We start from the raw sequence: 22,079 nt of genomic DNA, 5'->3' as shown, positions 1-22,079 counted from the left end.
CCCTACAGTCCAGTTAGTTCTCCCTACCCCAGTCCAGTTAGTTCTCCCTACCCCAGTCCAGTTAGTTCTCCCTACCCCAGTCCAGTTAGTTCTCCCTACCCCAGTCCAGTTAGTTCTCCCTACCCTAGTCCAGTTAGTTCTCCCTACCCCAGTCCAGTTAGTTCTCCCTACCCCAGTCCAGTTAGTTCTCCCTACAGTCCAGTTAGTTCTCCCTACCCCAGTCCAGTTAGTTCTCCCTACCCCAGTCCAGTTAGTTCTCCCTACAGTCCAGTTAGTTCTCCCTACCCCAGTCCAGTTAGTTCTCCCTACCCCAGTCCAGTTAGTTCTCCCTACCCCAGTCCAGTTAGTTCTCCCTACCCCAGTCCAGTTAGTTCTCCCTACCCCAGTCCAGTTAGTTCTCCCTACCCCAGTCCAGTTAGTTCTCCCTACCCCAGTCCAGTTAGTTCTCCCTACCCCAGTCCAGTTAGTTCTCCCTACCCCAGTCCAGTTAGTTCTCCTTACCCCAGTCCAGTTAGTTCTCCTTACCCCAGTCCAGTTAGTTCTCCTTACCCCAGTCCAGTTAGTTCTTCTTACCCCAGTCCAGTTAGTTCTCCCTACCCCAGTCCGGTTAGTTCTCCCTACCCCAGTCCAGTTAGTTCTCCCTACCCCAGTCCAGTTAGGTCTAGGGTGCTGGGGCTAAAGCTGGGCAAGGCTGAGGGTGCTGGAACTGGACATGGCCGGGGCTAGGGTACAGGGCTGGGACTGAGGGTACAGGGCTGGGACTTAGGGTACAGGGCTGGGACTAACATTTGTTTGTGTTGTTTCTGTTCCCTGTAGGTTACGTCCCATAGACGTGGAGTTCATGAAGAGGCTGGGGAAGATAGTCAGCATCGTACCGATCATCGCTAAGGCAGACACACTCACCATGGAGGAGAGACAAGAGTTTAAACAGAGGGTGAGAGGAACGTACTGTACCTACTGTCTGACAGACTCGACCTGAGGGTGAGAGGAACGTACTATACCTACTGTCTGACAGACTCGACCTGAGGGTGAGAGGAACGTACTGTACCTACTGTCTGACAGACTCGACCTGAGGACAACCACCTCCTGCCTTAATACCAAGTTAAAACAGATACACATCAACTGACTTTAGAGAAGAATGTTGGAGGATCTATCTACACTGGAATGTAATGACAACCACACTGAGAGTATGGAGGAGATGGACATGTGTTTATAGATGAGAGAGAAGAAAGAGGGAGAGAATCGAGAGAGGAGAAAGAGATTCTAAGTGTGTAGAGGAGATTTAGTGGTGTTTACAGATGCTTCAAAAGATTAAGAGAGAGCGAGAGAGAGAAGAGAGAGAGAGAGAGAGAGAGAGAGAGTACAGGGAGATAGAAAGAGTGTGTGGAGATGAAGATAGGGAAGTGTTTACAGATGAGCTTCAGAAGATTGAGTGGAGATTTAAAATTGCTCAAGGGCCATGAGCTGGGAGAGGTGCAGAGGTCCATGATAGAGAGAGAGAAGGAGGGAGTGAGGAGAGACAGAGAGACATAGAGGGAGGAGAGAGAGAGAGAGAGAGAGAGAAGGAGGGAGTGAGGAGAGACAGAGAGACATAGAGGGAGGAGAGAGAGAGAGAGAGCGAGAAGGAGGGAGAGAGGAGAGACAGAGAGAGAAGGAGAGAGGACACAGATATAGAGAAGATAGAGAGAGCAAGAGCTAGTGATAGCAGCAGCTAACTTATACTTTCATAGTTAGGTAGAAAAAGAAAGTAGAGCAGGGAAAGAGAAAGATAACGAGAGAGAGACAGAGAGGGAGGAGAGACAGAGGAGAGAGATACAGAGAGAGATGGGAAAGAGGGAGAGAGAGAGGGGGGGGCGGAGAGGGGGAGGGAGATGGTCATGGCAAGCGTCCAAGTCTGGATGTAAACTAATCCGTCTCTTGAAGGAGAGTAGGGATGATAGTCTGGGGGAGAGAGTCTAGAGACTAGGACCATGGAAGATTCATTAGGTTATAACATATCTATCACTCATACACTATAGTAGGTTTACACCAGGGCTCTACAACCCTGTTCCTGTTCTGGAGGTCTACCTACCCTCATGTAGGTTTATACCAGGGCTCTACAACCCTGTTCTGGAGATCTACCTACCCTCCTGTAGGTTTATACCAGGGCTCTACAACCCTGTTCTGGAGATCTACCTACCCTCCTGTAGGTTTATACCAGGGCTCTACAACCCTGTTCCTGTTCTGGAGATCTACCTACCCTCCTGTAGGTTTATACCAGGGCTCTACAACCCTGTTCTGGAGATCTACCTTCCCTCCTGTAGGTTTATACCAGGGCTCTACAACCCTGTTCTGGAGATCTACCTACCCTCCGGTAGGTTTATACCAGGGCTCTACAACCCTGTTCTGGAGATGTACCTACCCTCCTGTAGGTTTATACCAGGGCTCTACAACCCTGTTCTGGAGATCGACCTACCCTCCTGTAGGTTTATACCAGGGCTCTACAACCTTGTTCCTGTTCTGAAGATCTACCTTCCCTCCTGTAGGTTTATACCAGGGCTCTACAACCCTGTTCTGGAGATCTACCTACCCTCCTGTAGGTTTATACCAGGGCTCTACAACCCTGTTCCTGTTCTGGAGATCTACCTACCCTCCTGTAGGTTTATACCAGGGCTCTACAACCCTGTTCTGGAGATCTACCTTCCCTCCTGTAGGTTTATACCAGGGCTCTACAACCCTGTTCTGGAGATGTACCTACCCTCCTGTAGGTTTATACCAGGGTTCTACAACCCTGTTCCTGTTCTGGAGATCTACCTACCCTCTTGTAGGTTTATAACAGGGCTCTACAACCCTGCTCTGGAGATCTACCTACCCTCATGTAGGTTTATACCAGGGCTCTACAACCCTGTTCCTGTTCTGGAGATCTACCTACCCTCCTGTAGGTTTATACCAGGGCTCTACAACCCTGTTCTGGAGATCTACCTACCCTCCTGTAGGTTTATACCAGGGCTCTACAACCCTGTTCTGGAGATCGACCTACCCTCCTGTAGGTTTATACCAGGGCTCTACAACCTTGTTCCTGTTCTGAAGATCTACCTTCCCTCCTGTAGGTTTATACCAGGGCTCTACAACCCTGTTCTGGAGATCTACCTACCCTCCTGTAGGTTTATACCAGGGCTCTTACAACCCTGTTCCTGTTCTGAAGATCTACCTACCCTCCTGTAGGTTTATACCAGGGCTCTACAACCCTGTTCTGGAGATCTACCTACCCTCCTGTAGGTTTATACCAGGGCTCTACAACCCTGTTCTGGAGATCTACCTACCCTCCTGTAGGTTTATACCAGGGCTCTACAACCCTGTTCTGGAGATCTACCTACCCTCCTGTAGGTTTATACCAGGGCTCTACAACCCTGCTCTGGAGATCTACCTACCCTCATGTAGGTTTATACCAGGGCTCTACAACCCTGTTCCTGTTCTGGAGATCTACCTACCCTCCTGTAGGTTTATACCAGGGCTCTACAACCCTGTTCTGGAGATCTACCTACCCTCCTGTAGGTTTATACCAGGGCTCTACAACCCTGTTCTGGAGATCGACCTACCCTCCTGTAGGTTTATACCAGGGCTCTACAACCTTGTTCCTGTTCTGAAGATCTACCTTCCCTCCTGTAGGTTTATACCAGGGCTCTTACAACCCTGTTCCTGTTCTGAAGATCTACCTACCCTCCTGTAGGTTTATACCAGGGCTCTACAACCCTGTTCTGGAGATCTACCTACCCTCCTGTAGGTTTATACCAGGGCTCTACAACCCTGTTCTGGAGATCTACCTACCCTCCTGTAGGTTTATACCAGGGCTCTACAACCCTGTTCTGGAGATCTACCTACCCTCCTGTAGGTTTATACCAGGGCTCTACAACCCTGCTCTGGAGATCTACCTACCCTCATGTAGGTTTATACCAGGGCTCTACAACCCTGTTCCTGTTCTGGAGATCTACCTACCCTCCTGTAGGTTTATACCAGGGCTCTACAACCCTGTTCTGGAGATCTACCTACCCTCCTGTAGGTTTATACCAGGGCTCTACAACCCTGTTCTGGAGATCGACCTACCCTCCTGTAGGTTTATACCAGGGCTCTACAACCTTGTTCCTGTTCTGAAGATCTACCTTCCCTCCTGTAGGTTTATACCAGGGCTCTACAACCCTGTTCTGGAGATCTACCTACCCTCCTGTAGGTTTATACCAGGGCTCTTACAACCCTGTTCCTGTTCTGAAGATCTACCTACCCTCCTGTAGGTTTATACCAGGGCTCTACAACCCTGTTCTGGAGATCTACCTACCCTCCTGTAGGTTTATACCAGGGCTCTACAACCCTGTTCTGGAGATCTACCTACCCTCCTGTAGGTTTATACCAGGGCTCTACAACCCTGTTCTGGAGATCTACCTACCCTCCTGTAGGTTTATACCAGGGCTCTACAACCCTGCTCTGGAGATCTACCTACCCTCATGTAGGTTTATACCAGGGCTCTACAACCCTGTTCCTGTTCTGGAGATCTACCTACCCTCCTGTAGGTTTATACCAGGGCTCTACAACCCTGTTCTGGAGATCTACCTACCCTCCTGTAGGTTTATACCAGGGCTCTACAACCCTGTTCTGGAGATCGACCTACCCTCCTGTAGGTTTATACCAGGGCTCTACAACCTTGTTCCTGTTCTGAAGATCTACCTTCCCTCCTGTAGGTTTATACCAGGGCTCTACAACCCTGTTCTGGAGATCTACCTACCCTCCTGTAGGTTTATACCAGGGCTCTTACAACCCTGTTCCTGTTCTGAAGATCTACCTACCCTCCTGTAGGTTTATACCAGGGCTCTACAACCCTGTTCTGGAGATCTACCTACCCTCCTGTAGGTTTATACCAGGGCTCTACAACCCTGTTCTGGAGATCTACCTACCCTCCTGTAGGTTTATACCAGGGCTCTACAACCCTGTTCTGGAGATCTACCTACCCTCCTGTAGGTTTATACCAGGGCTCTACAACCCTGTTCTGGATATCTACCTACCCTCCTGTAGGTTTATACCAGGGCTCTACAACCCTGTTCTGGAGATCTACCTACCCTCCTGTAGGTTTATACCAGGGCTCTACAACCCTGTTCTGGAGATCTACCTACCCTCCTGTAGGTTTATACCAGGGCTCTACAACCCTGTTCCTGTTCTGGAGATCTACCTACCCTCCTGTAGGTTTATACCAGGGCTCTACAACCCTGTTCTGGAGATCTACCTACCCTTCTGTAGGTTTATACCAGGGCTCTACAACCCTGTTACGGAGATCTACCTACCCTCCTGATTCTGATTCACATTGAGTGGGCAATAGCTGTTTAATTCTAACATTTAGCTCCAGGAACAGGGTTGGAGTTAAAACCTACAGGAGGGTATCTCTCCAGGAACGTTGTTGGAGTTAAAACCTACAGGAGGGTATCTCTCCAGGAACAGGGTTGGAGTTAAAACCCACAGGAGGGTATCTCTCCAGGAACAGGGTTGGAGTTAAAACCTACAGGAGGGTATCTCTCCAGGAACAGGGTTGGAGTTAAAACCTTACAGGAGGGTATCTCCAGGAACAGGGTAAGAGAGCCCTGTGTAAACCTACAGGAGGGTAGTTCTCCAGGAACAGGGTTGGAGTTAAAACCTACAGGAGGGTAGCTCTCCAGGAACAGGGTTGGAGTTAAAACCTTACAGGAGGGTATCTCCAGGAACAGGGTTGGAGTTAAAACCTACAGGAGGGTAGTTCTCCAGGAACAGGGTTGGAGTTAAAACCTACAGGAGGGTACTCCAGGAACAAGGACACCCGTACACAATAGTAGCATGTACACATCTGTGTCATCATGTTGACCTCATGACCTCTGAATGACCCCTGTAACCCCTGCCATCTGACCCCTGTGTAGATAAGACAGGACCTGAAGGCCAATGGGATCCGAGTCTACCCTCAGACTGAGTACGACGAAGATCCAGAGGACAGGATACTCAACGACAAGATCAGGGTGAGACACACACACACACACACACACATTTTACAAGTCACACTTGAAAGCAGTTTGGCAGCGATAGTCAAAGGAACTCAGTGGCCAAAGCACATAACAGTATAGTTCTGGGACCAGGGTTTGGTGTCAACTCCTCTCCTGGTACTCCCCTCTTACCTTTCCCCTGTCTGGTCCTCTCCTGGTACTCCTCTCCTGGTACTCCTCTCCTGGTACTCTTCTCTTACCTTTCCCCTGTCTGGTCCTCTCCTGGTACTCCTCTCTTACCTTTCCCCTGTCTGGTCCTCTCCTGGTACTCCTCTCTTACCTTTCCCCTGTCTGGTCCTCTCCTGATACTCCTCTCCTGGTACTCCTCTCTTACCTTTCCCCTGTCTGGTCCTCTCCTGGTACTCCTCTCCTGGTACTCCTCTCCTGGTACTCCTCTCTTACCTTTCCCCTGTCTGGTCCTCTCCTGGTACTCCTCTCTTACCTTTCCCCTGTCTGGTCCTCTCCTGGTACTCCCCTCTTACCTTTCCCCTGTCTGTTCCTCTCCTGGTACTCCTCTCTTACCTTTCCCCTGTCTGGTCCTCTCCTGGTACTCCTCTCCTGGTACTCCTCTCCTGGTACTCCTCTCTTACCTTTCCCCTGTCTGGTCCTCTCCTGGTACTCCTCTCTTACCTTTCCCCTGTCTGGTCCTCTCCTGGTACTCCCCTCTTACCTTTCCCCTGTCTGGTCCTCTCCTGGTACTCCTCTCCTGGTACTCCTCTCCTGGTACTCTTCTCTTACCTTTCCCCTGTCTGGTCCTCTCCTGGTACTCCTCTCTTACCTTTCCCCTGTCTGGTCCTCTCCTGGTACTCCTCTCTTATCTTTCCCTTGTCTGGTCCTCTCCTGGTACTCCTCTCCTGGTACTCCTCTCTTACCTTTCCCCTGTCTGGCCCTCTCCTGATACTCCTCTCCTGGTACTCCTCTCTTACCTTTCCCCTGTCTGGTCCTCTCCTGGTACTCCTCTCCTGGTACTCCTCTCTTACCTTTCCCCTGTCTGGTCCTCTCCTGGTACTCCCCTCTTACCTTTCCCCTGTCTGTTCCTCTCCTGGTACTCCCCTCTTACCTTTCCCCTCTCCTGGTATTCTGTGTGCAGGAAAACATTCCGTTTGCGGTGGTGGGGACAGACAAGGAACACCAGGTAAACGGGAACAAGGTCCTGGGCAGGAAAACCAAATGGGGCATCATAGAGGGTGAGTGTGTTTACATTATCAATACATTATCATAGAGGGTCAGTGTGTTTACATTATTGATACATTATCATAGAGGGTCAGTGTGTTTACATTATTAATACATTATCATAGAGGGAGAGTGTGTTTACATTATAAATACATTATCACAGAGGGAGAGTGTGTTTACATTATAAATACATTATCACAGAGGGAGAGTGTGTTTACATGATCAACACATTATCATAGAGAGCCAGTGTGTTTACATGATCAACACATTATCATAGAGAGCCAGTGTGTTTACATGATCAACACATTATCATAGAGAGCCAGTGTGTTTACATGATCAACACATTATCATAGAGAGCCAGTGTGTTTACATGATCAACACATTATCATAGAGGGCCAGTGTGTTTACAATATTACGGATGATGTGTTTCATGTTTTGAGTTTATTTGCCATATTAATACATACAACCTGAATCACAGAGTGGAGATTGACTGGGATTATTACTAAAAATATGCCTAAATCACAGAGTGGAGATTGACTGGGATTATTACTAAAAATATGCCTAAATCACAGAGTGGAGATTGACTGGGATTATTACTAATAATATGCCTGAATCATAGAGTGGAGATTGACTGGGATTATTACTAATAATATGCCTAAATCATAGAGTGGACATTGACTGGGATTATTACTAATAATATGCCTAAATCATAGAGTGGAGATTGACTGGGATTATTACTAATAATATGCCTAAATCATAGAGTGGAGATTGACTGGGATTATTACTAATAATATGCCTAAATCATAGAGTGGAGATTGACTGGGATTGTTACTAATAATATGCCTAAATCATAGAGTGGAGATTGACTGGGATTATTACTAATAATATGCCTGAATCATAGAGTGGAGATTGACTGGGATTATTACTAATAATATGCCTGAATCACAGAGTGGACATTGACTGGGATTATTACTAATAATATGCCTAAATCATAGAGTGGAGATTGACTGGGATTATTACTAATAATATGCCTAAATCATAGAGTGGAGATTGACTGGGATTATTACTAATAATATGCCTGAATCATAGAGTGGAGATTGACTGGGATTATTACTAATAATATGCCTAAATCATAGAGTGGAGATTGACTGGGATTATTACTAATAATATGCCTAAATCATAGAGTGGAGATTGACTGGGATTGTTACTAATAATATGCCTAAATCATAGAGTGGAGATTGACTGGGATTATTACTAATAATATGCCTGAATCATAGAGTGGAGATTGACTGGGATTGTTACTAATAATATGCCTAAATCATAGAGTGGAGATTGACTGGGATTATTACTAATAATATGCCTGAATCATAGAGTGGAGATTGACTGGGATTATTACTAATAATATGCCTGAATCACAGAGTGGACATTGACTGGGATTATTACTAATAATATGCCTAAATCATAGAGTGGAGATTGACTGGGATTATTACTAATAATATGCCTAAATCATAGAGTGGAGATTGACTGGGATTATTACTAATAATATGCCTGAATCATAGAGTGGAGATTGACTGGGATTATTACTAATAATATGCCTGAATCACAGAGTGGACATTGACTGGGATTATTACTAATAATATGCCTAAATCATAGAGTGGAGATTGACTGGGATTATTACTAATAATATGCCTAAATCATAGAGTGGAGATTGACTGGGATTATTACTAATAATATGCCTGAATCATAGAGTGGAGATTGACTGGGATTATTACTAATAATATGCCTAAATCATAGAGTGGAGATTGACTGGGATTATTACTAATAATATGCCTAAATCATAGAGTGGAGATTGACTGGGATTGTTACTAATAATATGCCTAAATCATAGAGTGGAGATTGACTGGGATTATTACTAATAATATGCCTGAATCATAGAGTGGAGATTGACTGGGATTGTTACTAATAATATGCCTAAATCATAGAGTGGAGATTGACTGGGATTATTACTAATAATATGCCTGAATCATAGAGTGGAGATTGACTGGGATTATTACTAATAATATGCCTGAATCACAGAGTGGACATTGACTGGGATTATTACTAATAATATGCCTAAATCATAGAGTGGAGATTGACTGGGATTATTACTAATAATATGCCTAAATCATAGAGTGGAGATTGACTGGGATTATTACTAATAATATGCCTGAATCATAGAGTGGAGATTGACTGGGATTATTACTAATAATATGCCTGAATCACAGAGTGGACATTGACTGGGATTATTACTAATAATATGCCTAAATCATAGAGTGGACATTGACTGGGATTATTACTAATAATATGCCTAAATCATAGAGTGGAGATTGACTGGGATTATTACTAATAATATGCCTGAATCATAGAGTGGAGATTGACTGGGATTATTACTAATAATATGCCTGAATCACAGAGTGGACATTGACTGGGATTATTACTAATAATATGCCTAAATCATAGAGTGGACATTGACTGGGATTATTACTAATAATATGCCTAAATCATAGAGTGGAGATTGACTGGGATTATTACTAATAATATATCTAAATCATAGAGTGGACATTGACTGGGATTATTAGTAATAATATGCCTAAATCATAGAATTATTTGGTTTTGTTTCTGAACACCTAATAATATGCATAATGAGTAGTAGTAATAATAATAGTAGTAGTAATAATAATAATAATATGCATAATGAGTAGTAGTAATAATAATATGCATAATGAGTAGTAGTAGTAATAATAATATACATAATGCGTAGTAGTAATAATAATAATAATATGCATAATGAGTAGTAGTAATAATAATAATAATAATATGCATAATGAGTAGTAGTAATAATAATAATAGTATGCAAAATGAGTAGTAGTAGTAGTAATAATATGCATAATGAGTAGTAGTAGTAATAATATGATGCATAATGAGTAGTAGTAATAATAATATGCATAATGAGTAGTAGTAGTAATAATAATAATAATATGCATAATGAATAGTAGTAATAATAATAATAATATGCATAATGAGTAGTAGTAATAATGTGCATAATGAGTAGTAGTAGTAATAATAATATGAATAATGAGTAGTAATAATAATATGCATAATGAGTAGTAGTAATAATGTGCATAATGAGTAGTAGTAGTAATAATATGCATAATGAGTAGTAATAATAATATGCATAATGAGTAGTAGTAATAATGTGCATAATGAGTAGTAGTAATAATATGCATAATGAGTAGTAGTAATAATAATATGCATAGTGAGTAGTAGTAATAACAATATGCATAATGAGTAGTAATAATAATATGCATAATGAGTAGTAGTAATAATGTGCATAATGCGTAGTCGTAATAATAATATGCATAATGAGTAGTAGTAATAATATGATGCATAATGAGTAGTAGTAATAATAATAATATGCATAATGAGTAGTAGTAATAATGTGCATAATGAGTAGTAGTAATAATATGCATAATGAGTAGTAGTAATAATAATATGCATAATGAGTAGTAGTAATAACAATATGCATAATGAGTAGTAATAATAATATGCATAATGAGTAGTAGTAATAATGTGCATAATGAGTAGTAGTAGTAATAATGTGCATAATGAGTAGTAGTAATAATAATATGCATAATGAGTAGTAGTAATAATATGATGCATAATGAGTAGTAATAATAATATGATGCATAATGAGTAGTAGTAGTAATAATAATATGCATAATGAGTAGTAGTAGTAATAATAATATGCATAATGAGTAGTAGTAATAATAATATGCATAATGAGTAGTAGTAGTAATAATAATAATAATATGCATAATGAATAGTAGTAATAATAATAATAATATGCATAATGAGTAGTAGTAATAATGTGCATAATGAGTAGTAGTAGTAATAATAATATGCATAATGAGTAGTAGTAATAATGTGCATAATGAGTAGTAGTAATAATATGCATAATGAGTAGTAGTAATAATAATATGCATAGTGAGTAGTAGTAATAACAATATGCATAATGAGTAGTAATAATAATATGCATAATGAGTAGTAGTAATAATGTGCATAATGCGTAGTCGTAATAATAATATGCATAATGAGTAGTAGTAATAATATGATGCATAATGAGTAGTAGTAATAATAATAATATGCATAATGAGTAGTAGTAATAATGTGCATAATGAGTAGTAGTAATAATATGCATAATGAGTAGTAGTAATAATAATATGCATAATGAGTAGTAGTAATAACAATATGCATAATGAGTAGTAATAATAGTATGCATAATGAGTAGTAGTAATAATGTGCATAATGAGTAGTAGTAGTAATAATGTGCATAATGAGTAGTAGTAATAATAATATGCATAATGAGTAGTAGTAATAATATGATGCATAATGAGTAGTAATAATAATATGATGCATAATGAGTAGTAGTAGTAATAATAATATGCATAATGAGTAGTAGTAGTAATAATAATATGCATAATGAGTAGTAGTAATAATAATATGCATAATGAGTAGTAGTAGTAATAATAATATGCATAATGAGTAGTAGTAATAATAATATGCATAATGAGTAGTAATAATAATAATATGAATATGATGCTGGTATATGCAGCACTGTTGTCCATTAAATAAAACACATATAGGGCTCCCGAGTGGGGCAGCGGTCTAACGCACTGCACCGCAGTGCTAGAGGCGTCACTACAGACCCCAGTTTGATCCCGGGCTGTATCACAACCGGTCGTGATCGGGAGTCCCATAGGGCGGCGCACCATTGGCCCAGCGTCGTCCGAGTTAGGAGAGAGGGTTTGGCCGGTGTAGGATGTCATTATTAAAATAAGAATTGGTTCTTAACTGACAGGCCAGGTTAAATAAAACATCATATCCCAATGCAGTTTCATTCTGTAGTCATGTGCTCCACTGCCCTCTAGTGTTAGTAATGAGGAAGTTGCAGAGCAGGAAGCAGACATTTTATTTTTTTGATTTTTTTTATTTCACCTTTATTTAACCAGGTAGGCAAGTTGAGAACAAGTTCTCATTTACAATTGCGACCTGGCCAAGATAAAGCAAAGCAGTTCGACAGATACAACGACACAGAGTTACACATGGAGTAAAACAAACATACAGTCAAAAATACAGTATAAACAAGTCTATATACAATGTGAGCAAATGAGGTGAGATAAGGGAGGTAAAGGCAAAAAGGCCATGGTGGCAAAGTAGATACAATATAGCAAGTAAAACACTGGAATGGTAGATTTGCAATGGGAGAAAGTGCAAAGTAGAAATAAAAATAATGGGGGTGCAAAGGAGCAAAATAAATAAATAAATAAAATACAGTAGGGAAAGAGGTAGTTGTTTGGGCTAAATTATAGGTGGGCTATGTACAGGTGCAGTAATCTGTGAGCTGCTCTGACAGTTGGTGCTTAAAGCTAGTGAGGGAGATAAGTGTTTCCAGTTTCAGAGATTTTTGTAGTTCGTTCCAGTCATTGGCAGCAGAGAACTGGAAGGAGAGGCGGCCAAAGAAATAATTGGTTTTGGGGGTGACTAGAGAGATATACCTGCTGGAGCGTGTGCTACAGGTGGGAGATGCAATGGTGACCAGCGAGCTGAGATAAGGGGGGACTTTACCTAGCAGGGTCTTGTAGATGACATGGAGCCAGTGGGTTTGGCGACGAGTATGAAGCGAGGGCCAGCCAACGAGAGCGTACAGGTCGCAATGGTGGGTAGTATATGGGGCTTTGGTGACAAAACGGATTGCACTGTGATAGACTGCATCCAATTTGTTGAGTAGGGTATTGGAGGCTATTTTGTAAATGACATCGCCAAAGTCGAGGATTGGTAGGATGGTCAGTTTTACAAGGGTATGTTTGGCAGCATGAGTGAAGGATGCTTTGTTGCGAAATAGGAAGCCAATTCAAGATTTAACTTTGGATTGGAGATGTTTGATATGGGTCTGGAAGGAGAGTTTACAGTCTAACCAGACACCTAAGTATTTGTAGTTGTCCACGTATTCTAAGTCGGAGCCGCTAAGAGTAGTAATGTTGGACAGGCGGGTAGGTACAGGTAGCGATCGGTTGAAGAGCATGCATTTAGTTTTACTTGTATTTAAGAGCAATTGGAGGCCACGGAAGGAGAGTTATATGGCATTGAAGCTTGCCTGGAGGGTTGTTAACACAGTATCCAAAGAAGGGCCAGAAGTATACAGAATGGTGTCGTCTGCATAGAGGTGGATCAGAGACTCACCAGCAGCAAGAGCGACCTCATTGATGTATACAGAGAAGAGAGTCGGTCCAAGAATTGAACCCTGTGGCACCCCCATAGAGACTGCCAGAGGTCCGGACAGCAGACCATCCGATTTGACACACTGAACTCTATCAGAGAAGTAGTTGGTGAACCAGGCGAGGCAATCATTTGAGAAACCAAGGCTGTCGAGTCTGCCGATGAGGATGTGGTGATTGACAGAGTCGAAAGCCTTGGCCAGATCAATGAATACGGCTGCACAGTAATGTTTCTTATCGATGGCGGTTAAGATATCATTTAGGACCTTGAGCGTGGCTGAGGTGCACCCATGACCAGCTCTGAAACCAGATTGCATACTAGAGAAGGTATGGTGAGATTCGAAATGGTCGGTAATCTGTTTGTTGACTTGGCTTTCGAAGACCTTAGAAAGGCATGGTAGGATAGATATAGGTCTGTAGCAGTTTGGGTCAAGAGTGTCACCCCCTTTGAAGAGGGGGATGACCGCAGCTGCTTTCCAATCTTTGGGAATCTCAGACGACACGAAAGAGAGGTTGAACAGGCTAGTAAAAGGGGTGGCAACAATTTTGGCAGATAATTTTAGAAAGAAAGGGTCCAGATTGTCTAGCCCGGCTGATTTGTAGGGGTCCAGATTTTGCAGCTCATTCAGAACATCAGTTGAGCAGATTTGGGAGAAGGAGAAATGGGGAAGGCTTGGGCGAGTTGTTGTGGGGGGTGCAGTGCTGTTGACCGGGGTAGGAGTAGCCAGGTGGAAAGCATGGCCAGCCGTAGCAAAATGCTTATTGAAATTCTCAATTATGGTGGATTTATCAGTGGTGACAGTGTTTCCTATCTTCAGTGCAGTGGGCAGCTGGGAGGAGGGGTTCTTATTCTCCATGGACTTTACAGTGTCCCAGAACTTTTTTGAGTTAGTGTTGCAGGAAGCAAATTTCTGCTTGAAAAAGCTAGCCTTGGCTTTTCTAACTGCCTGTGTATAATGGTTTCTAGCTTCCCTGAACAGCTGCATATCACGGGGGCTGTTCGATGCTAATGCAGAACGCCATAGGATGTTTTTTTGTTGGTTAAGGGCAGTCAGGTCTGGGGAGAACCAAGGGCTATATCTATTCCTGGTTCTAAATTTCTTGAATGGGGCATGTTTATTTAAGATGGTTAGGAAGGCATTTTTTAAAAATATCCAGGCATCCTCTACTGACGGGATGAGATCAATATCCTTCCAGGATACCCCGGCCAGGTCGATTAGAAAGGCCTGCTCGCTGAAGTGTTTCAGGGAGCGTTTTACAGTGATGAGTGGAGGTCGTTTGACCGCTGACCCATTACGGATGTGTTACAAGAGAGAGAGAGAGAGACTGAGAGAGAGAGAGACTGAGAGAGAGAGAGAGAGAGAGAGAGAGACAGAGAGAGAGAGAGACTGAGAGAGAGAGAGAGAGAGAGAGAGAGACAGAGAGAGAGAGAGAGAGACAGAGAGAGAGAGAGAGAGAGAGAGAGAGAGAGAGAGAGAGAGAGAGAGAGAGAGAGAGACTGAGAGAGAGAGACTGAGAGAGAGAGAGACTGAGAGAGAGAGAGAGAGAGACTGAGACAGAGAGAGAGAGAGAGCGACTGAGAGAGAGAGAGAGAGAGAGAGAGAGACTGAGAGAGAGAGAGAGAGAGAGACTGAGAGAGAGAGATTTGAAAAGTCTTTATTCTTTTGGAATGTAATGTTTGCCTGTAAATTTTTTTATTTGTTTATTTCACTTTAGTTGATTATCTATTTCACTTGCTTTGACAATGTAAACATATGTTTCTCAATGACAATAAATCCCTTAAATTGACATTGAATTGAAAGAGAGAGAGAGAGAGAGAGAAAGAGAGACAAAGGGCTGGTGTTCCATGGATGTGGTGCAATGACTGGTTTTAACCTGTTTTAATCAGTCTGTTCTATTCTGTCTGTCCATAGTTGAAAACGTGGCACATTGTGAGTTTACCAACTTGAGAGACCTGCTGATTAGGTGAGTTCCAATTACACATACAACCACTCACCCCCACATGTATGTACACACGCATGCTAGTTGGGGTGGTCTAGAGGTCCAGGCCTCTGCCTCTGGACCACATGTATGTACACACGCATGCTAGTTGGGGTGGTCTAGAGGTCCAGGCCTCTGCCTCTGGACCACATGTACACACACATGCTAGTTGGGGTGGTCTAGAGGTCCAGGCCTCTGCCTCTGGACCACATGTACACACATGCTATGCTGCCTGGGGTGGTCTAGAGGTCCAGGCCTCTGCCTCTGGACCACATGTACACACATGCTATGCTGCCTGGGGTGGTCTAGAGGTCCAGGCCTCTGCCTCTGGACCACATGTACACACATGCTATGCTGCCTGGGGTGGTCTAGAGGTCCAGGCCTCTGTCTCTGGACCACATGTACACACGCATGCTAGTTGGGGTGGTTTAGAGGTCCAGGCCTCTGTCTCTGGACCACATGTACACACGCATGCTGCCGGGGGTGGTCTAGAGGTCCAGGCCTCTGCCTCTGGACCACATGTACACACATGCTATGCTGCCTGGGGTGGTCTAGAGGTCCAAGCCCATCATCTCCATCATCTGTTGTTCAGTTGTCTATCCTTCATCATCCATTATATCAGTTGTCTGTCCTTCATCATCCATCATATCAGCTGTCTATCCTTCATCATCCATTATATCAGCTGTCTGTCCTTCATCATCCATTATATCAGCTGTCTGTCCTTCATCATCCATCATATCAGCTGTCTATCCTTCATCATCCATTATATCAGCTGTCTGTCCTTCATCATCCATCATATCAGCTGTCTGTCCTTCATCATCCATCACATCAGTTGTCTATCCTTCATCATCCATCATATCAGCTGTCTGTCCTTCATCATCCATCATATTAGCTGTCTATCCTTCATCATCCATTATATCAGCTGTCTGTCCTTCATCATCCATCATATCAGCTGTCTGTCCTTCATCATCCATTATATCAGCTGTCTGTCCTTCATCATCCATCATATCAGCTGTCTGTCCTTCATCATCCATCACATCAGTTGTCTATCCTTCATCATCCATCATATCAGCTGTCTATCCTTCATCATCCATCATATCAGCTATCCTTCATCATCCATTATATCAGTTGTCCGTCCTTCATCATCCATTATATCAGCTGTCTGTCCTTCATCATCCATCAGCTGTCTAGTCTTCATCATCCATTATATCAGCTGTCTATCCTTCATCATCCATCATATCAGCTGTCTATCCTTCATCATATCAGCTGTCTGTCCTTCATCATATCAGCTGTCTATCCTTCATCATCTCAGCTGTCTGTCCTTCATCATATCAGCTGTCTGTCCTTCATCATATCAGCTGTCTATCCTTCATCATCCATCATATCAGCTGTCTGTCCTTCATCATCCATCATATCAGCTGTCTATCCTTCTTCATCGATCATATCAGCTGTCTATCCTTCATCATCGATCATATTAGCTGTCTATCCTTCATCATCCATCATATCAGCTGTCTGTCCTTCATCATCCATCTTATCAGCTGTCTATCCTTAATCATCCATCAGCTGTCTGTCCTTCATCATATCAGCTGTCTGTCCTTCATCATATCAGCTGTCTGTCCTTCATCATATAAGCTGTCTATCCTTCATCATCCATCATATCAGCTGTCTATCCTTCATCATCCATCATATCAGCTGTCTATCCTTCATCATCCATCATATCAGCTGTCTATCCTTCATCATCCATCTTATCAGCTGTCTATCCTTCATCATCCATCATATCAGCTGTCTATCCTTCATCATCCATCTTATCAGCTGTCTGTCCTTCATTATCCATCATATCAGCTGTCTATCCTTCATCATCCATTAAATCAGTTGTCTATCCTTCATCATCCATCATATCAGCTGTCTATCCTTCATCATCCATCATATCAGCTGTCTGTCCTTCATCATCCATCATATCAGCTGTCTATCCTTCATCATCCATCATATCAGCTGTCTATCCTTCATCATCCATCATATCAGCTATCCTTCATCATCCATTATATCAGTTGTCTAACCTTCATCATCCATTATTTTAGCTGTCTGTGCTTCATCATCCATCAGCTGTCTAGTCTTCATCATCCATTATATCAGTTGTCTAACCTTCATCATCCATTATATCAGCTGTCTGTCCTTCATCATCCATTATATCAGCTGTCTGTCCTTCATCATCCATCATATCAGCTGTCTGTCCTTCATCATCCATCACATCAGTTGTCTATCCTTCATCATCCATCATATCAGCTGTCTATCCTTCATCATCCATCATATCAGCTATCCTTCATCATCCATTATATCAGTTGTCCGTCCTTCATCATCCATTATATCAGCTGTCTATTCTTCATCATATCAGCTGTCTAGTCTTCATCATCCATTATATCAGCTGTCTATCCTTCATCATCCATCATATCAGCTGTCTATTCTTCATCATATCAGCTGTCTGTCCTTCATCATATCAGCTGTCTATCCTTCATCATCTCAGCTGTCTGTCCTTCATCATATCAGCTGTCTGTCCTTCATCATATCAGCTGTCTATCCTTCATCATCCATCATATCAGCTGTCTGTCCTTCATCATCCATCATATCAGCTGTCTATCCTTCATCATCCATCATATCAGCTGTCTATCCTTCATCCATCATATCAGCTGTCTATCCTTCATCATCCATCATATCAGCTGTCTGTCCTTCATCATCCATCTTATCAGCTGTCTATCCTTAATCATCCATCAGCTGTCTATCCTTCATCATATCAGCTGTCTGTCCTTCATCATATCAGCTGTCTGTCCTTCATCATATAAGCTGTCTATCCTTCATCATCCATCATATCAGCTGTCTATCCTTCATCATCCATCATATCAGCTGTCTATCCTTCATCATCCATCATATCAGCTGTCTATCCTTCATCATCCATCTTATCAGCTGTCTGTCCTTCATCATCCATCATATCAGCTGTCTATCCTTCATCATCCATCATATCAGCTGTCTATCCTTCACCATCCATCATATCAGCTGTCTATCCTTCATCATCCATCTTATCAGCTGTCTGTCCTTCATCATCCATTATATCAGCTGTCTATCCTTCATCATCCATCATATCAGCTGTCTATCCTTCATCATCTATCATATCAGCTGTCTGTCCTTCATCATTCATCTTATCAGCTGTCTGTCCTTCATCATCCATTATATCAGCTGTCTGTCCTTCATCATCCATCATATCAGCTGTATATCCTTCATCATCCATCTTATCAGCTGTCTGTCCTTCATCATCCATCATATCAGCTGTCTGTCCTTCATCATATCAGCTGTCTATCCTTCATCATCCTTCATATCAGCTGTCTATCCTTCATCATCCACCATATCAGCTGCCTATCCTTCATCATCCATCTTATCAGCTGTCTGTCCTTCATCATATCAGCTGTCTATCCTTCATCATCCATCATATCAGCTGTCTATCCTTCATCATCCATCATATCAGCTGTCCTTCATCATCCATTATATCAGCTGTCTGTCCTTAATCATCCATCATATCAGCTGTCTATCCTTCATCATCCATCATATCAGCTGTCTGTCCTTCATCATCCATCATATCAGCTGTCTATCCTTCATCATCCATCATATCAGCTGTCTATCCTTCATCATCCATCATATCAGCTATCCTTCATCATCCATTATATCAGTTGTCTAACCTTCATCATCCATTATATCAGCTGTCTGTCCTTCATCATCCATCAGCTGTCTAGTCTTCATCATCCATTATATCAGTTGTCTAACCTTCATCATCCATTATATCAGCTGTCTGTCCTTCATCATCCATTATATCAGCTGTCTGTCCTTCATCATCCATCATATCAGCTGTCTGTCCTTCATCATCCATCACATCAGTTGTCTATCCTTCATCATCCATCATATCAGCTGTCTATCCTTCATCATCCATCATATCAGCTATCCTTCATCATCCATTATATCAGTTGTCCGTCCTTCATCATCCATTATATCAGCTGTCTGTCCTTCATCATCCATCAGCTGTCTAGTCTTCATCATCCATTATATCAGCTGTCTATCCTTCATCATCCATCATATCAGCTGTCTATCCTTCATCATATCAGCTGTCTGTCCTTCATCATATCAGCTGTCTATCCTTCATCATCTCAGCTGTCTGTCCTTCATCATATCAGCTGTCTGTCCTTCATCATATCAGCTGTCTATCCTTCATCATCCATCATATCAGTTGTCTAACCTTCATCATCCATTATATCAGCTGTCTATCCTTCATCATCCATCATATCAGCTGTCTATCCTTAATCATATCAGCTGTCTGTCCTTCATCATATCAGCTGTCTATCCTTCATCATATCAGCTGTCTGTCCTTCATCATATCAGCTGTCTGTCCTTCATCATCCATCTTATCAGCTGTCTATCCTTCATCATCCATCATATCAGTTGTCTAACCTTTATCATCCATTATATCAGCTGTCTGTCCTTCATCATCCATCATATCAGCTGTCTATCCTTCATCATATCAGCTGTCTATCCTTCATCATCCATCATATCAGCTGTCTATCCTTCATCATATCAGCTGTCTATCCTTAATCATCTGTTGTTCAACTGTCTATCTGCCCTGATGCTGTTTGTGTTTTTGTCTACAATATTTTAACCTATTTACATAAATAAACATGCATTGAGTGTTTTTGTGTTTGTCTGTGTGTCCTTAAAGGTCCCACCTGCAGGACCTGAAGGACGTGACCCACAACATCCACTATGAGACATTCCGCGTCAGGAGACTGAACGAGAGTAACCTGACCGTCCACGGTCTGGCCCTGTCCTGCTTTCCAATGGAGAACGGGACCCACGGAACCAACGGAACCAATGGAACCTCGGACAGGAGCGAATCAGAGAGCCACCTCTGAGGGGGACCACAGAGTGCGCCGCACACAGCAGCAGCTCCAGCTTCCTGCTCACAGCTTCCTGTTTCCTGTTTTGACTGCAAAATGGTTGGTCGACCGTTTCCCCCAATCGGAACACGAGAAAGAGAGCAAAAGAAAGAAAGAGGAACTTTTTTTTTTAACAAAGGAGAGATGTTTTCGGTGGCCACCACACCTTGGATTTTGAACATTTTATTGAGTTTTACTAAAGACATTATTGATAAGAAATGCATTTAAACTTCATATATGAATATATATTTTCTCAGAATGAGTTTATATGTCCTGGAAGCAGGGTCACACAGGGCTGGAAGAGCAGAGATACATGGAGAGAGAGAAACAGAGGGGGAGAGTGAGGGATGGAGAGGGGGAGAGTGAGAGATGGAGAGGGGGAGAGTGAGGGATGGAGAGAGAAAAACAGTGGGGGAGAGTGAGGGATGAGAGAGAAAAACAGTGGGGGAGAGTGAGGGATGGAGAGAGAAAAACAGTGGGGGAGAGTGAGGGATGGAGAGGGGGGGATTGATGGATTGAGGGGGAGATTGATGGATGGAGGGGGGGAGAGTGGGGGATGGAGAGAGAAATGAAAACAGAGAGAGAGAGAGAGAGGTAGGGTGAGAGATGGAGAGAGAGAGGGATGGAGAGAGAGAGAGAGAGAGAAAAAACAGAGAGGGGAGAGAGAGGAGGAGGTGTGTTATGTGCTCAGACAATGTTGTTTCTGCAATACATAATATATATGTTTATGCAGTATCATTGTTTACACTCATACTACCCTGGAATTCAGAATACTGGAATCACCTGCCTGAGAGTGATTTACAGTATACTGTAGCTAACACAGCTACAGCCTCCTGTTTCTACAGTATACTGTAGCTAACACAGCTACAGCCTCCTGTTTCTACAGTATACTGTAGCTAACACAGCTACAGCCTCCTGTTTCTACAGTATACTGTAGCTAACACAGCTACAGCCTCCTGTTTCTACAGTATACTGTAGCTAACACAGCTACAGCCTCCTGTTTCTACAGTATACTGTAGCTAACACAGCTACAGCCTCCTGTTTCTACAGTATACTATAGCTAACACAGCTACAGCCTCCTGTTTCTACAGTATACTGTAGCTAACACAGCTACAGCCTCCTGTTTCTACAGTATACTGTAGCTAACACAGCTACAGCCTCCTGTTTCTACAGTATACTGTAGCTAACACAGCTACAGCCTCCTGTTTCTACAGTATACTGTAGCTAACACAGCTACAGCCTCCTGTATTCTACAGTACCCACGCCCATTCAACTACAGCCTCCTGTTTCTACAGTATACTGTAGGTAACACAGCTACAGCCTCCTGTATTCTACAGTACCCAGGTCCATTCAGCTACAGCCTCCTGTATTCTACAGTACCCACGTCCATTCAACTACAGCCTCCTGTATTCTACAGTACCCAGGTCCATTCAGCTACAGCCTCCTGTTTCTACAGTATACTGTAGGTAACACAGCTACAGCCTCCTGTATTCTACAGTATACTGTAGGTAACACAGCTACAGCCTCCTGTATTCTACAGTATACTGTAGCTAACACAGCAACAGCCTCCTGTATTCTACAGTACCCACGTCCATTCAACTACAGCCTCC

The 22,079-nt window shown here is 42.9% G+C and overlaps 1 protein-coding gene across 4 annotated transcripts in view; it reads left to right on the top strand.

Annotated features, from left to right (window-relative positions):
- The window catches only part of LOC139405223 (neuronal-specific septin-3-like), a 175,053-nt gene extending 154,015 nt beyond the window's left edge, over positions 1 to 21,038 (top strand). For 3 of the 4 annotated variants that reach the window (XM_071147655.1, XM_071147657.1, XM_071147656.1), the window contains 5 exons: positions 817 to 934; positions 5,913 to 6,008; positions 7,123 to 7,219; positions 15,433 to 15,484; positions 20,253 to 20,677. In XM_071147655.1, coding sequence (XP_071003756.1) covers positions 817 to 934; positions 5,913 to 6,008; positions 7,123 to 7,219; positions 15,433 to 15,484; positions 20,253 to 20,445 — 556 coding nt within the window. In that variant the 3' untranslated portion in view covers positions 20,446 to 20,677. Of the gene's footprint in view, positions 1 to 816; positions 935 to 5,912; positions 6,009 to 7,122; positions 7,220 to 15,432; positions 15,485 to 20,252 lie in introns of all 4 variants that reach the window. The other variant, XM_071147658.1, reaches the window with a different exon arrangement.
- The last annotated feature ends 1,041 nt before the right edge of the window (positions 21,039 to 22,079 follow it).

The sequence above is a fragment of the Oncorhynchus clarkii genome, unplaced genomic scaffold (assembly GCF_045791955.1).
Source record: "Oncorhynchus clarkii lewisi isolate Uvic-CL-2024 unplaced genomic scaffold, UVic_Ocla_1.0 unplaced_contig_3130_pilon_pilon, whole genome shotgun sequence".
Classification (NCBI taxonomy): Eukaryota; Metazoa; Chordata; class Actinopteri; order Salmoniformes; family Salmonidae; genus Oncorhynchus; species Oncorhynchus clarkii.
The sequence above is the reverse complement of the archived record's forward strand: the minus strand, read 5'-3'. Positions and strand labels throughout refer to the sequence as shown.